Source organism: Styela clava, chromosome 10 (assembly GCF_964204865.1).
Source record: "Styela clava chromosome 10, kaStyClav1.hap1.2, whole genome shotgun sequence".
Taxonomy (NCBI): domain Eukaryota; kingdom Metazoa; phylum Chordata; class Ascidiacea; order Stolidobranchia; family Styelidae; genus Styela; species Styela clava.
This window is the reverse complement of record NC_135259.1, coordinates 11,706,513-11,724,434: the sequence shown is the minus strand read 5'-3', so window position 1 is coordinate 11,724,434 and position 17,922 is coordinate 11,706,513. Positions and strand designations below refer to the sequence as shown.

The window sequence follows — 17,922 nt, the reverse complement described above, 5'->3', positions numbered from 1 at the left end:
CTGCAAAAACATCGAGCAATATTCGCACGCATATTGGGAATCTAACATTAGGCATGCTTCAAATTCACTCTTCAAACTAATCCTCACTATAGTTTTGTAAGTATGAATAAAAAAAATATATTTTAATGTGGGTAAATATACTTTTAATGTGGCGTTACCAGGATACTTATCAAAATGGTATTTATGAAACTTGTGCACTTATTGCAGGGTACTCTATTTGGATCTTTTGCGAGGACATGTTTTGCGAGCCATGTGCCTGTATCGCTTCACGGTATTTAAACTGAGAACGAGAAATATGTAACTTTAATCGAAGAAACAATAGCTGTCACTCCGACTTGATAACGCCGTGGAGCATAGATTTAGGTTTATCTTCTCTGACCCTCAACTTTGTCGTCAAGCGAACACACGTGCTCCAGCCTCCAACCCATTAAATCGTCGTCGAGTCCAGTACCTCACTCTGACCGGCAAATCATCGTAGAGAATACAAACATTGCTTCGACTGGGTGTAACTTTTTCTATCTAATCCATCAAACAAATTCATTGAGTACAAGATAAACTCAATTTCCTTCCAAAAGAACGCCACAAGAGTAGCCATGGATTTTCTGCAGGCTATTTAACATCAACAATAAAACTCCTGGGAGGTCAAATCGAATACCATCATCCGAAAACCAGCACTTGATGCCGATGACAATTCGTCCATCGAATTGGACGATGTACGAGGGAACTTCGAAAATTCACTTCTGCGCCTGTGTCGCTAATCTTTGTCAAGAAATCGCAACTTTTTAGTTAGTCAGCAGGTGTAGTTCTCGGCATTCGTGATTCACTCAGAGAAAGGTCAAATCAGATCTAAACTATTCAACTTTGTTTACTTTTTGCGTGTGCTTCATTGGGACTGGATTAATTTGCAGTTTGTCAATTCTAGTTAGTCTTGAGGTAGTTTAGACAAGTAAACTATCGTGTTTCTTTAGCATTATTGTTGTTTACGTTATGCATGGCAAGTGGTTCAATCTATAATCCTCCATTGCATGCCACTATTTCTGTACAAGGGGGATCCGTAAGCAGGTGGGTATTTTTACCCCTCCAAATCTTGTAATCTCAAATATGCCATCGACTCTTTTACCAAACTAATAAAAAAGTATGTACTTAAGTACTTTATATTTTTTGATTTGCATTTTTTGTGTTCGATCTACTCGGCGGGTTAGCCGTAGCTGGCGTTGACTACCGTTTAATTCATCTAACATGTACAATAACATCCGCCGAGCAAAGCTAGCACCAGTTCTATTCTTTCGACTTTCAGGCCTAAGGGACAGGCCTAATTCGTGTATTGAAATATATTGTTTTGCTTTAACTTTAGTTGCCACAGGTCGAGAGCCTTTCGCCATTATAGTACTTTCGTTTATTCGGCTTTCTTTCTGTAAAGGTGAATATTTATATCCTTTTCATGTCAATTAAACCTTCACATTTGCCACAAGCATATATTGAAAATCTCACTAACACTGTTAATATTGGGAACCATGAACAGATTTAATGGTATATAACAAAGTCGCGATACAGTTCTAGTTTTTACAGTCTCTAACAATGTCTCTTTCGTCAGCAGACTTTGTCTTGAAATACCGGTATATTTAATTGTAACGTGTACAATTAATAATTTATTTCATTAAAGCCATGTGAAATCCGATGTCATGTTTCCATTCATTTACTAAAAATTGGTTGTCAAAAAATGACTGAGTGGAGAAAAATCGCCATCATGGCGTTTCAATTTTTCATTTTCAATTTATACATATGTGACGGAAGTTAGACTTCGAGCTTTCAAAAAAAAATCAACGTATGAATGGGTAGAACATATTATTGGTTAAGTACGGTGAATACTAGTTAAGTAAAATGTGATTTCCGATTGAATAACTACTAGTTGCCTAGCACACGGTTTGTTTGTTATCAGTTTGGTGACTACCTCAGTTTATTGAATATATTTCAAATGTCCTTTCTCTCGAGTGTTGTAAGTGGAGATTGGAAATGCACTAGTAATCCGAAAAATATATCCAGATAAACTATTCACGAGTAAATACAAATCGGTCATTTACAATAAATTCTTTGTGAATAGAAATTATTTTCAATAAATGAGCACTCAAATAAACAAGCAAATTGTAATCGAACTATTTTTGGAATGTATTTTGGAGATAACAACTCTCATTATTTTGTGAAAGAGTAATATTGAAAAGGGACGATAACTGTTCAGGCTAAAGAAAAACAACGTGCCTTGAATACAACAATTTTCAAAATATGCAGGAAACGAATTTTGAATTCAAGTATCTGCAGACCAACAAAATTGAAGTACGCTATTGCTCAGATTATATTGCATACCTAAAGACGTTAATATATGCTTGGCTGCGGTATGCGAGTTATCATTTTCATACAGATAATATATTAATAAAAGATTTTTTACAAAAGATTATCACGCTTGAGGCAAATTTTCTCGTGTCAGAACCAACAGCCAAGTTCAATTTCCAGTTTGATCGCGAGGTATTGCAAAAGCTATAAAGAGACAGAAGACAATATTTTCTATATGATTATAGGTTATTTTCATTATGTTGCTTTCATTTTATTGTAGAAATAATCATTCCAAATATTTGTGACTGCGGTTGTCTGTTCTACCAGAGCTAACAAACTACTTACGAAATGGGCAAACAGTTGAATGGCAAAGATGGAAGCGCCGAAAAAAGAGTTATCACCTGGAAAAAACATTTCGACTACTTATTCAGCTTACTGGGACTCATGATTGGCCTTGGAAATGTATGGAGGTTCCCGTATCTATGCTACAAGAATGGCGGAGGTGAGAATTGCACTGCAGAGTTGACTTAGTTGACTTAGTTATAATTATATAGGCAGGGTAACGTTGTCATCTTGTATTCAGTGAATTTATTAAGTCGAGGCAATGGTTGGTCTAGCCTACATCTCGGTGTTTATGTGGATGACACTTTTTCGCGATTGTTTGATATGAAACATGGCCTGAAGATAAATATGATTTAGGTCTTAGTTTTTGCCCTGTTGACTTCCGGGTGATTGATATTTGAAGTAAGTGGTTTGAAGTTTGAAGTAAAGTGATTAGGATTCTAACGTGAAAACAAATACTTCTTGACCAATATTGACTACAGTTACGAACGATTTTATACAGATTCTTTTCAGATTATTGCATTGCTTCCCAAACTTTTTCGTTATTTTTATTCCTTTGCCTATTTTGAAATCCTATATTCTCCCTATGCATATAAACTACCCTGTTTATTCAATCTTCAATGAATCCTTATCTAGTGTTATGCGCAAGAATATTAGTAATTCTACAGCAAATACAATTATACTTGGTTGATGAAGAATATAACTTTTGATACCGATATGTGTTCAATATTTGATGTCTAACCTTTTTTCATTATTTTATTTAGGTGCATTTTTGATCGCATACTGGGTGTTTATTATTGTGATTATTTACCCTCTGATAATTCTGGAGGCTGCTCTAGGACAATTTACTGGTCAGAGCTCATTTAAATCTTGGCATATTATTCCACTGACAAAAGGTAAGTATGTGAATATGTCAATATTAATACATAAACTGCAAATCATTTTTCAGAACCTCGCTTAAGTCAAGGCCTCAATATGCCGCCTAAATAGCAACTTTTTTAGATAGGCCAATTTATGTTTGGAATGAAACCATTTTCCTGTAATTTTATTAGAGATAAGAACTAGCTTTTTAATTAATTTGCAAAAAAGATACCGAAACAACGTAATGATTTCCGTGAAAACTATGTTTTGATTGAAAGAAGTGGGCGTGTCTAAGAAGCGATCCAATACTGTACAATTAGGATAAGATTAACATGATCATCCCGGGGGAGAGAGAAAAAAACCGATAATATTGCCTAATCCTATGGCGAATCACGGCTTATCGTTCGGTTCGCTATTTGTTTCAGATACATGGACTTGATTGTAGAGGAAACCACATCCGACGTGCGGTTACGTGAACCACCAAATTGGGTCGAGAAGTGCTAAAATCTTCTCGCTAGCACATAATTATCCCTACGGGATTTGAAATTGCAAACCCACGCAGGGTAATCAGAGGTGCGGCGGCGAGCGTTTTCATAACACTTATCAAGATGTGCCACACAATTTTTGAGTCTGTTTTGGCATCTTAAAATATCAAGATCAGCGATCGTTTTAATTCAACAATGTGATCGTCTGAGATATCACAACCTTTCAAGGAGGTTACTGTCTTGAAGTTCTCTAAAATCGTATAAGAACCTTCATATTCATGAACATAATTACCACCAATCGAATTACAAAAATTTTGTGATCAAGGAAATAATATTATTTTTTTTTAAATAACTTGATCACAAAGGGTATTATTCTCATATTCATGTCAAAAAGAAGAAAGTTATGGGCGCGATCAAATGAAGAACTACAGGGTCTCGCGAGAATACTAACCTTCACTAGTTATCATGTAATCTTGAGATATTTTAAATAAATTCTATCTGTCCTCTTGCACGTAAACTGTAACGTGCCGAGCAATACGTTGTGCAAAATAACGACCGCGGTGATATCTTACGTTCTATATGCATAATATATCTTGATCTTATACGTCATTGCGAAGAATTTAGTTTTTTTCGTATTGAAAGTGTTATGATGCGAATGATATATGTTGGTTTGTGGTAAATTCGAAAGGGATAGAAAACAAAACCCCTGCTGTACAATATAGAAAGTTGCAGTTCGTTCCGAATTCGAAATATATTTTTGTAATGATATGCTTATTGATTGGCATTTCAAAATTATCAATAAATATACGCGCTGCACGAAAACTTCTTTAAGCGCAACAAAATGTTTAAACGTAAACAAAGCCATATCAGCTTATGCAATGGAAATTTACAGAATAAATTCCTTCTATCGCATGCCAAGATAAGAAAGCCGCAGGAGCGTTAAATTTGTACCAACCATTCTCCAAATTGCAGGAGTAACGAAAAATTAGGCCGAAAATTTGGTTGAATTGGCAAATCAAACACCAGTGCGTCACGCTAATAACCGAATTGCGTAAGTCTTTTTCAGCAGTTTTGAGAAAAACGTGAAAAACTTCCTAATGATATTGTCATGCCATTGAGAGTCAATAATTTGCCATGGTTCAATTTTTTGATCGTAGCCGGATTCAAGTCAATTTGTATGACGCAGTTAAATGACGTCATAATAGCGCACTGTAACTTAGGCAAAAATGTGTCTATGACTTGGCGACATACGCAATTTTGCAACTTTACTATACGCACCAGTCCTGAAAACTATACCTTCCAAAAACGAATGTAATTCTCAGTATCTACAATGTCTAATCCCCAAAATAGCCAATAAGTTTCAATTACATTATTTTTCATGTTTAAAAATATATATTTCATAAATATAACACGTTCTGCACACCAAGGGAATTAAGACTAAGATTAAATATATAGAATAAAACAGCAATGCACCCAATATAAAAGCCAATCAAGGTGAATTGGACTCGGACAGTGAATATCACAAGCGCACGCCTCCCTATACTGTAGTATAAATTCAAATTAATACGCGCTAAGCTAGAATCCGAGATGCAAAAACTCGAAAATACTTCGCTGAGGTTATTTAGCCTTTGTGACGTCACAATAGTCATGTGATAACAATGAGAATTCATTATGACGAAACAATTGCACAAATGCGCATGTCATACTAAATCTCCATTTTTGTGGGTTTCGGAATTCCTAAAATAAAATCTGAGTTAACAGACAGGTGCGCAGCATTACATAAATACCTATTTTATAAAAAAACTCAAAATCGCCAAAAATGACTTATGCTGTTCGGTTATTAGCGTGACGCATTGTTCAGTGTTCATAGCAGTGTTCAGACAGAAGAATGAATTCATGGAATGCAAATGAATTACGCATTCCATCTGAATGCACACACTCTAAATTTTGAAAACCAATAAAATAATATTATGAATAACCACAGTTAATATTTATACTTTTGAGTTCACGTACCTCGCCATCATAGCTGATTTAGCATGATTCTTCTGCATATATTACAATGCCCAAAACAACATCATCAAACGATGCTGAACGAACTGAGTGGAAAGTAACTGCGTTTCACCCCGAGCTCTTTAATTAAACCGCAAGTTCACCGGCGGTAAAATAAAAATTAAATCATACAACTCTTTTAACATTAACATGGCCGGAGGCAAAGGCGGCTTACACATAATCCGTTATCTAAATATTCAAAACATCCAAACCTCAGTTGCAAATCAAGTCCCACCTTAGAGGCAGTCGAATATCAAGTCGCGTCGTTCTGAAGTAATTTTCATCAATCGGGAATGACAAAACTGCCTTTCAAAGTCAACGCAATGCAAATAACACGAGACATCAAACGATGAATATCAATCAAACAATCAAATATTTATTGATATGATGAATTATATTATGATATAAAACTTGCAATCGCATGGTATGCCATAGACCAGTATATAATAGAAATAGCTAAATAATAGATTTGATAAACTGCGTCTGGTGTTGTTGTTTCGGGCAATAGAACTGGAATTTGCATGGAATTCAACATGAATTTTGGGCAGAAAGGATCGCTTCTAATTAGCGGCCTTATTTAGGTTCCATAGGGGAAATCAGAACGGTTTAGTTGTACAAATTTGATACAGAGTTTTTTCTTGTTCCATGCTTAGGGGATTTATATAAGACCATCATACAGATCATCACTGCGAATTCTGCAGTAGTCACCATCTACACCAGTGCTTCCCAAACTTTTTTCTGCCAGCGCCACCTTGGACGACTTTTTAACTAACAAACGCCCGCCTAACAAAAAAGTCGAAGCAACTGTATTCTCCATTTATCATTAGTATACTGTGAAGGTTGAGCCTAGTGAAATACAACCAGCTTGATAATATCTGGCTTCATTTCAGTTAAAAACAGTCTTGAGTCTCGTCTGACACTGTCGACAGAATCTCTCTTGATACGTAAAAGTGCGGTCACTACACTAAATACACGCTCTACCATGAATGAGCTGGCAAGAGCAATTAAAAAACTTTTGACGGGTCTCACACGTGAGGATATTTCAATTTGATTCTGTTGCCAAAAAGATGGAACACTAAAAGACTGAACATCAGGGTTTTGTTTTTTATCAATTCTAAAAAAAAAACATCGTGTTACAAAACATGGGCTTGTTTTGAATCAAAAATTTTCTGTATTTTTTATTGAGATACCCCTTGCATCGCCGCGAAACTACGCCAAAACGTTGCATTCTGGCAGCTGCACACGCAGCCGGAATTATAATTTCAAAAATGTAAGTGAAATTTTTTATTTTGAGTTTTACCACTATTGCGTACATTTGTTTTGAGTAAGAAAAATCATGAAAATTAGCTCACGAGCCTACTACAAAAGCAATTCGATCAAGTGAAAAACGAGTGGGTTGCGATAATGAAGAATATGCTTATATCGGCGGTAATCTACTGATATGAAAGATGAGACACCCTAACCTAGCCCAACGGCCGGCAACCAACTTGCCTAATGTTAAACAAGTTCATGGACGCCATCTTGTGCCATATTTGGGAAACGCGAAACAATGGGGTCTTATGGAAAAATTTTGTCGTGTTGTTGTACCGAATCGAATAAGTCCGCTGTTATAACGGCTAGAATGAAACCGAAGGGTGGATTTTGAACTTTAAGATATATGCTATCTAAATATATAACGCAATCAGGAATAAAAACTATCTAATGCGTTAAATTTGACCACAAACACAACGTAGAACCATTTTTGGTCATTTTTTCAAAGATTTTATAGTGATACGCCAATTTGAGGCTGTAAAATGTCTCCGCAACAATCCTACAATGTCATTTGTTCTTCTAGCGCAACTTGGAGCTGAGCAGTAGGGCATTATGGAGCTTGGCAGACGAAAAATGTTAACCAGAAAATAGAAACGGCCATTGAGGCAAAGTTGGTTCGGCCGGTAATTTCGACGAATAAATACAACTTTTCATCTGTGACGTCATAAGGAACGCCATTGTCAAATGGTTAATTATGACGATCAGAATGGCCAATTTACTTCGGAAGCAACTCGGAACCGGTATACTTGTCTTCAAAGACAATTTAATGTACTATAAATGTAATTTGGCCAACATGAAACGATATAAGCATGTACGGCTAAGATTCTACTTCAAAACGCGAACTTCAAAATTTTTCTACCTCAAATATTAGTGAAAATAATAGGTATGTTCCAATAATTGTGTTGGAACTTTTCATAAGGCGCCGTGTTAAATTGCCGAGAACAATAGGCACAAGATGGCGTCCATTGTCTGAGCGTTGCCTCGCTTATATTATATATACGCTTTGACCTAGCCTATGGTAATTGTAAAAGTGCTCTGATGCAAAGTCGCCACAACTAATCTGTTATGACGCCATAATATGGATTTCGAGGTCATGTATTGACGTTTTTCTCATAAAATGAAGTCATTGTTACGGTTAATTTATGCTCAACATACTTTGTTTTTTAAGGTTAAAGTGAGTTTTTCAAGGTTATACAAACTAATTTATTCGATCGCATTTCAATTTTCGCAACGTGGATTCATTGCAGCAGGGTCGTTCACGTAATGGCTTATCGGTTGCGTCTTACTGCGCCAACCACTGAACTACAGCTTGAGAAGGTGTGCATGAGCCTTTATCGATATTTGTGGCATTTTGAAAGATTTATTGCAAATAAGAAGCGCTAGGCAAGTTTTTACATCCATTTTTCTTCAACCTATTTAATACAAAAAAATCAAATACTACAGCCATTTTGAACAAAACAGGCAAAAAAAAAATTGATTTAAAACAATTGTTTTAAAACAATTCTCTTTGAACAAATCCTTATGAACATGGGTTTGAAAGTATAAACTCAGAGGTAGTGGTGCATTTTTGCTTCTGGAAATTCAGGATTATCTAGAAAACTGAAACCAAAAATTTATAACCATCTCCAATAAAATTACTTAATATTATTTGCGCTTGAACTTTTGTTTGCGTATGATTATACTTGGAAGTTTCGCAAAATTTTCAACCACGCACTTAGTTTTCGGCCGAAGCGCACCTTTCGCTGTTAGGACATGGAAATTAAAGAATTCAAACGGTGAATACAGAACATTACGTGGTTGTGTCGAGAAAAATCTTGACATGATTTGAGGGATTGATAGAGATGACCAGCAATGGTTCCAGCATGACCCCTCATACATCAAATAAGACGCTTGCTTCCCTGAAAGAAAAGTCAGCAATGGCATCCAGTGGGCACCTTAATTAACGGAATGGAACCTCTCAGATTCTGATATGTAGGGTGTTCGAAGGGCAATCCTTAAACGATTGGTGAACTCAAGGCTGCAATTGCAGAAATAAAATAGAGAATAAACCAAAGAAGAGTGATTGACAATATTGCAAAAAGAATGCAATTTTTTCTTAATGTCGAGAAGAGCATTTGGAACATCAACATAAATTTTGTGCAAAACCTAGATTTTTGTCCTAGATTCTCCGACACTTTTGGGTACAAACATACGCAAACAGAAGTTCAAGTCTAGACAAAATTAAATAATTCACTCCATTTCGCAGAAGTAATCAAGAAACTGATGGTTCCGTTTTTTTGGGATCACGCTGTATAATACTGTTTTTAATATAAATCAGTTAAATACGCTGCTTAAGCGAGAAATTTCCAACACCAAAATCACAAGCAAACTAGTTTAAACCGAAACATAGGACTGAATGACATAAATTATCACACTTCTTGCGAGCATCCCGTATTGATGTCAGCGCCCTCCAATCGCCCAGTTCGACAGAAAGAGCCCCCCAATTTCTCAAATCGCCGTCAGCCTCTCCCAAGTTACCGTAAACACCCACAAGGGGACGTTTTCGCCCACTTTGGGAACCGCTGATCTGCACTTTGAATAGGCAATGGAATATGATTATCACAGCACATATATATAATAATCTGGGATCTTTTGTACAAAGCCCCTAACAAAAAATAAAAACCGCCGCAGCTTGAAATAAAAAAAATGTAATTATCAGTTAGGATGAGAGCTAGGAACGCAGATTGCGCTGGAAATTCTAATTTTCAAATCATTCCTGACCCAAACCCAAATCCTATGAAACGTGAATTTTTTTCTCTTACATCTCACATTTTTTTCCCTAGTCGCGAAGGTTTTGTACAAAATATCTATAAGCTGATAGTCTATATAACGACGATGTAACAAAAAGACTATAAAAATAAAGTAACAAAAAAACTCTCATAAAGTCTATGTGATTTGAGGAAAAAAAATCCTAGTATGCGTTACTCCACTTGAAAATATGTTACGACAGACAATAGGTCAACACGGAGATCAAGCAATTCAACCTCGGTTTGCTAAGTTTACTGTCATTTTTAATAATGCAACGATATTATTTTAAAATATTGATGTGTATTTAAACCCACTGCGGCGTTTGTCAAATGCAACGCCCAATAAAATTAGCATATTGTTCAAAAAAAAAAAAAAAAGACACAGAACGCTATAAGTGCGTTTATCAACGGGCCACACTAATTAACAGTAGATTTCTGCATGGTTGACTTTTAAAAATTTGCAAACGATTACCACTTCATGTGAGCTGTAAACGCCAGGAGTCACAATTTTAACTACTGGGAATTTGGTTCTTCAGTTTTTCCTCAACAGCAAACACAATAAAAATTTATGAAAACGATCTGTTGAGCTACTTCGTGTTCGATGAAAATTTCGTTTTGTGGAGCAATTTTTAACGCGGACATGGTATTTATACGTGGAATTATTATTATTATTTGTTGAATTAATCTTGGTCTCGGTTTGTTGTGGCGATGAAGTTTGAAATGGATTCCATCATGCAGACCTCACATTTCCTGTTATGAAAGCTGAATATATTTTAAAATTTTTTTCTAGGAATTGGATATGCTGTGGTGTTTCTTATATTCTACTGCAATGTATATTATCCAATGCTTTTGGCATGGTCACTAAGATGGCTCGTCGCTAGTTTTTCTGCTTTTATGCCATGGACAACATGTAATAACCAATGGAACTCTGTCAAATGTCTGCCCTTGTCACAAATTGCAGCCGACTTTTCCAAGGTGAGTCAAATCTAACTGAACTACTTTGTACTTTTATATTTGTCGTTCACGTAACCGTTCTAAACATTTTCACAATCTCAACATGACAAATCAAGCGAGTCAGTTTGGGATCATAGTTACCTGAGTCACTAATTGGAACCCTTATTCGGCAGAAATCCGCGAAGCTGAAAATTATTAGTGCAGGGTACGGAAACCTAATCAAATATATGGGACTTACGTAGCATCAGTAAATCTCAACATAGGTCTTAGCGAGTTGGCGATAGCATGCGACTCTTTCACACATCTTTTCGTTGGGGATTAATTTTGTTCATTCGTAAAGCAAACTTACGTACAAACGTAGAAACGGTGCCATCTGATTCACAACAAGGATGATGTAGGAACATTATTTTTGAGCAAATTTGTCTTTACTGATTAAAACTCAAGTCCGCGTCATTCCGGAAGAGTTAGAACAGATTCCTGACGTTACATTGTGAGAACAGAGACAAAACTATTTTATATTAATCTTTATTCTTACACTTAAAAAGAATTCGACTGATCATCTTTCATCCAACACAAGCTCTCAAATTTTGTACCGTAACTTCACATACGTTTCGTCAGTTGAAGAATTTTGGAAGTAAGTAGTTTTTAAATTACTATTTGAATAAATATTACCAGTTACTCTGATATTATTCGGATAATCAAATGGTTGATTTACTAGCAATATTTTTATAGCAAGTGATTATGGAATTTTATTACTTGAAAAATTTTACAAGTACAACTTAAATTTTGTTTTGAATTTACTCAGAAACCATATTCTTGAAACAACGTCTGACATCAATGAACTCGGAGGAATTAAACCTGAATTACTTATTTGCTTCACTGTCATTTGGATTATAACATATTTTGCAATTTGGAAAGGGATAGGATGGACGAGCAAGGTAGTTCTTCATAGTCTACTCAGAGTTGAGTATTATAAATCGATTCCGGTTTCGAGCTTGTAATCAGCACACCACAAAATACATTATGAATGGTTGTATGAATATCCTTAACTCAGATTTTTGCAATCGCATATTCAAATTAAATTTACAATGCAGTAAACATACATATAGGCTTCGTTTAATATTCGGAACCCATGATTGAAAAAAGTAAAAAATTGCGTTTCATCCTAGTTGTATAAAACATCATTCAAATAGCTTCAGTACATTGAGAGTTGGTGGGGTTTAAACTAAGTATTTCACCACCTACTCACTCTCCTCTAAAACATAGATGAGTGATTTTCAGTATATGACAATCAAGAAGAATTTGCAACGAAGATGGAGTAGAGAAGCGCCATTGATCGGAAGGTTTATCTTCATTTAATTGATATGCTGGCATTCCACATTCTCAAGCTTGCTATTTTGGATTTCTAATTACAAACTGAGAGCGGGACAGAGTGTGATTCTTTCTCATATGTACATATACTTCGATAGAGGCAACCTAGTTGTTTTTTTATTCGAGTTTTATGTCGCGATCGCTTTACATAAATAATGTTATACGTGGAATTACGTTAGAATTCTGACTATATTTGTACAAAGCTTCAGTTTTCCCGCCAATATAATATATTTATCAACACTTTTAAATATTTCATATTTCCATTTTCAGATTGTCTATGTCACAGCCACCCTACCGCTGGTTATGATTATCATAGTGTGTATTCGTGGTGTAACTTTGGAAGGAGCGCTGGACGGAATAAAAGTTTATCTCAAGCCAGATATCACCAGCCTGACAAAGATGGAGGTAGAACGCTCATTTGAGAACTTTTGACAATGCAAATAATGAAAATTTTTTTTTTGTGGAATTGACATCAGTGTACGACAATTTTTGCAGCTTTGCGATCTCCATTTAAATACATTTAAAAGTATATCATACAAGATAGGGGCTCCTTGGGAATACTGTCGGCATGAATTTTGCTTATGTCTAGTTGTAGTATTGCATCACTTATTAAAAGGTTACTATTAAATGCCTGTAGGTGTTTTTTTTTTTTTTAAAAACTGATTGATCTTTTCTACTAAAGAGTGAGGAATTGAATATTAAAAAATATTATTCGTTTTATTTACTTATCAAAATTTGTTTCAGCTCTGGATGGATGCAACTTCTCAAGTTCTATATTCTCTCGGAACGTGTACTGGAGGACTTACAGCTCTCAGCGCTTACAATAAATATAATCATAACTTTTTCAGGTTTGAATTCGTAATACAATGGCGTTTATGGACTGAATGCTAATTTTAGAATTATGGTGAAATGTTGTTATAACCTTTAAAAATTAAAATGTCATTGTTGATTATATTAAGATAATTTGGTTACATTTATTTACTAATTCACAAGGAAAATTCATTTTTACAGAGACTCCATAATATTGACAGTAGCAAATGCGGGGGCAAGTTTTATATCAGGATTTGCCATTTTTTCAGTACTAGGATTTTTGGCTCACACGAAGGTCAGTACTGCTTTTTGATATTAGTAATAAACTTTTTTGAATCGTGTCATGATATTGTAACTTGGGTAGTGACATATATTAGTAAATATGACCGTTGAGTTGATTTTGTCATATGTAATACTATTTCCCGTTCTTATATTGTTATGGAGCAATATAGGTTTGACAGGAAACCTAATGTTAACGAGTTTGATTCAAAAGAGAATAAGTTCCTAAAATTTCAAATTTAAAGACAAAGTGAGATTGACTATATAATATTATTTGCCTCTTCATTGAATGTGGTTTGTTGCATATTTACCTGGATTATGCTTTGATTGTTTCCACGAATCAAATTTTTCCCATTGGGTCATTCAATATTAATGCAGCTAGCATCTTCATCTTATCATCACTCCTAAAGGTACTTAATGAATAATATGAAATATATCCTCCGATGCTAGACTATTTTTTGGTATTTTTTAAGCAGAACACGACCGTCGCTGAAGTTGCTGAATCTGGACCAGGACTAGTATTTGTTGCATATCCCACAGCGCTCTCCTTGCTTCCACTGCCTCAGTTTTGGATTGTATTATTTTTTCTCACATTGATATTCTTGGGATACGATAGTTTGGTTAGTGTCTATTCGTAATTTACTGCTTTATGATGTATAGTATTGTTTTGATACAATATATCGTATTTCTCATCTAGAAAGGATTAAATTTCTAATGCTTTTTTAGGAATTCTTACTCTCTTATAAGTAAAGTACTGAATAAAGTTACGGACGATCTTTGAAGATCTCTCTAGTGATTAACAAGTATAACGAAGAGTTTGCGGGCAAACACTGGCGTCTTAAGAGTCAATTCTAATTACATTGTCGATTCGAATTTCTCAGTTGGCTACATGCTATTTAACATTTGACTTTGGCAATCAAGTAAGCACTGTCGGGGAAAAAGTTTGATACAAGGAAATTTTACAAAGGACTATTTCATCAAACCCTGAACAATTCTGTTTTATTTGATAATGTTTGCTGATTAGATGCGTCGAATTCACACGCTTATCGCTAAGATTGAATACCTATCGATAATGGGACACGAATTAGATTGTTTTGATAAATTACTGCGGGAAAATCTCTTTTCTCCGTCAGTGATGAATGAATTGAATTTCAATTTTCAACTTCCTCAATGAAAGATAACGCTGTAAGGCTGTTAGTTTGATTTGTGTTTCCTCACGATTTTTCACCAAACATTTTTTTTATTAAGAGGGATACATTTTTATGACGCCCGACATTGGTCTCCTGTTTCACTTTAAAGCGTTTTTATTTCTTTATAGTTCGTCTTTCAAGAAACATTCATGTCATGTGTGAAAGACATTTTTCCACAATTGTTCCGAAAGAAATATTCAAATGAGATAATGATCGCAATCGTAGCCGTAATCTTGTCGGACTTCCCATGACTACACGGGTGATATTCTAATTTCATATCGAATGTTATAGAAAATTGCGTTTATCAAGCTATTTAAAATATTTCTGATATTTTGTGATTATAGAACAAACTTAATTAAATATTGTTTAATTAAATTAACAATTAATATTTCGTTGTATTCTGTAGTCATGTTCATTTGTGAATATATTTATATATTCCATGTATTCAGGGTGGAAAATACGTATTGAACATTTTCAACTCATACTCGGTCAGTGGATGGTGCTTGTATTTCATGGCGTTCATTGAGATGATATCTATTGGTTGGCTATATGGAGGAGACAAAATGCTTGATAATATAAAACGTATGATCGGATTTAATGTGCCCCGATTGTGGATGAAAATTACATGGAAGTACATCGGACCATTTGCAAGCTTGGTAAGATATATCCAACTGATAAGAAAGAAAAAATGCAATTGCATATCGCACGATGAATGTCTTCTTATAGCTCTTATTAACTTTCCTATTTATTTGAGTTCTTGTGTTTTCCTATTTTATATATAAATATAATAATATATACACCAAGTATACCAATTCTACCAATATTAAATCCATATTTAGGTTTGAGTTGGTTAAAATAAGAAATCGAGTAAATAATTCAACTTTTTTTAGTGACAGCTTGTTAATTATATTATTGAGTACATTGGGATTTTAAAATCGCTTGTCAGATAGTAAAAATGCAAAAACTCTATTAAAATAAGCAACAGAAATCTTGAATGGTAAAGTTTCAAAGTAAAGGCACCGAAAAACATGGTTGAACTTTCCATGGACTTCCTATGCTTTATCCGATATATGTTCCTCACAGTTGCACAGGCGGATCTATGTTAATCAATGTTCAGTTAAATTAGGCTAAGTAATTTCTCTTCAGGTATTGATGATCAATTCATTAGCATTATACGAACCTCTTAAATACGACCAAAACTATGTGTATCCCGTTTGGGCGAACGCATTGGGATGGATGACTGCACTCAATTCCATATTGTGCGTTCCAATCTTGGCAATTTCGTGCTGTGGAAAGCAAAAGGAACTACATTTCTGGAGGTAAGCTTGTCGTTTGTTATTTGGACACCCGGGGGTCGTAATAACTTTCATTCGGTGAGGAAGTGCAAACCTAATTCATTTCACTAAACGTTATAGCGAAATGTGAATCTGGGGTTTTTGATTTGCATTGCAACAGGAGATGGAGTCGTATTGTCGAATGTCCCGGATTTGAATTTAAGCGTTGAGATCAGAGGAAAACTTATTGAAAGTCTAGAGTCAAAAGTTTTGTGATATCAGACTTAAGAGTTTATTTTTGAAATTTTAAGGGTTGACACGATATTTTTTCGCAAGTCAAATTCTTGAATGTCTGAAACTTTTACGCATACCCACCTCCTTCGTTGTCAGTACGTTTAATAGATTTTCACCTTAATCTATGCTTTTAGATACCCAGTGTCTTGAAGTATGTGGAAATTTCTTCGTTTATAACCTACTGCTTAACCAACCTTTTATTTGTACTAATAGAAACTTCGTTCGGCTATTGTACCGAAACAGTTTTATAGCAGAAGAGAGATTTTTATCAACGAAGAACTTGAACTGAAAGAGTCCCTCAATTTATCTTGTCAGAACGACGATCAAGCTTGATTAGTGTTTATTGGCTTATTCATAACAGAATTTAATATTATTTTTCTTTTGGATTTTGAGCGTGGAGTGATATTGTGTATCAAGTATGTCACGACGCGCGCACTTGGCCGACCCATAGTTCTAGGTTATGATAGATATGAATTCTGGGACAAATGGTTAAAAAGTAAGCATATGCAATGGCGTTCATGCCAAGTTCTGGACTGAGAAATAGGTTATGATACTCATAGAAATTTTGATTCATACAATTGGAACAAGTGTGAGACGAGTGGGGCACGGCATTATTGAGACACCTGCAAATATGAAATAAATGAAATACCACTTTAAGAGAATTCTTAATGGCTCATTTACATTTAATGGCTTACTCTGTTTTCCCCCGCCGAGCATTTCACGTTACCTATCATATAATTTCAGCATTTATATACGTTTCAATTATAACTAGAATATTCTATATATTTATTTGTGTTAAAATGTAAGTGTATATTTCATTATCTATATCTGTATTCGGAACAGTCCAATTCGATTAATATATTACAATATACTACTTGACAAATAACCCCACATAATCGTGTGCTTATTTATTTGACTCCGCGAAACTAAGATTTCTTCCGGAAGTATTGAACCCCAATAAACATTATTTATGTTATTTTATTTTCCCGGAAAGCAGAAAGTGCTGGACACGGAAACACGTTATCGTGTTGGTATCAACACTACATTGATCGCAAATAGATATTCTGATTGCTTGAAATATATTCTCATAAAACCACAAACAAGAACTCATATACAGCGTAGTGCAGATCCCAAGTGTGCAAGTCATCTTGCCATCTCTCTGATGTTATGACATATTTAAGTGTAAGCCGTAAACCTGCCATTCTACACGCAGCTCCACACAAAGGTGTGAGGTTATCATGAACGTCTTTTTTTTCAACTTAACAGAACTTTTGAAATTCTTGAATCAAGAAAGCAGCATGTTGAATGTTTTCTAATTAACAATCGAGTTGATAAAAAGAATAAGTAAATGAAATAGGAACAACAACATCCTAAAGAAATTGCACAAAGATGTGAAGTTTTCACGAACGTCATCGTTTTCAACTTAACAGAACTTTCAAAATTCATTAAATCGAGAAAGCAGCGTGTTGGGGGTTTTATAATTAACAATAGAAGTAATGAAAAGAATAAGTAAATGAAAATAGAAGTAATGAAAGCAGCCGTAAACAAATGCATAAAATTTACCACTATTAGAAAACATTTAAATCCC

General features: G+C 34.9%; 1 protein-coding gene across 1 annotated transcript; it reads left to right on the top strand.

The window, feature by feature from the left end:
• Positions 1-2,635: 2,635 nt before the first annotated feature.
• On the top strand, positions 2,636-16,484 carry LOC144428014 (sodium- and chloride-dependent betaine transporter-like). Its single transcript, XM_078116650.1, has 12 exons — positions 2,636-2,830; positions 3,435-3,566; positions 10,953-11,137; positions 11,662-11,750; positions 11,922-12,054; positions 12,758-12,892; positions 13,232-13,335; positions 13,499-13,592; positions 14,053-14,196; positions 15,216-15,422; positions 15,913-16,085; positions 16,469-16,484. Exons 1-12 carry the CDS (start codon positions 2,677-2,679, stop codon positions 16,482-16,484), a joined length of 1,566 nt encoding a protein of 521 aa, XP_077972776.1. The 5' UTR covers positions 2,636-2,676.
• The last annotated feature ends 1,438 nt before the right edge of the window (positions 16,485-17,922 follow it).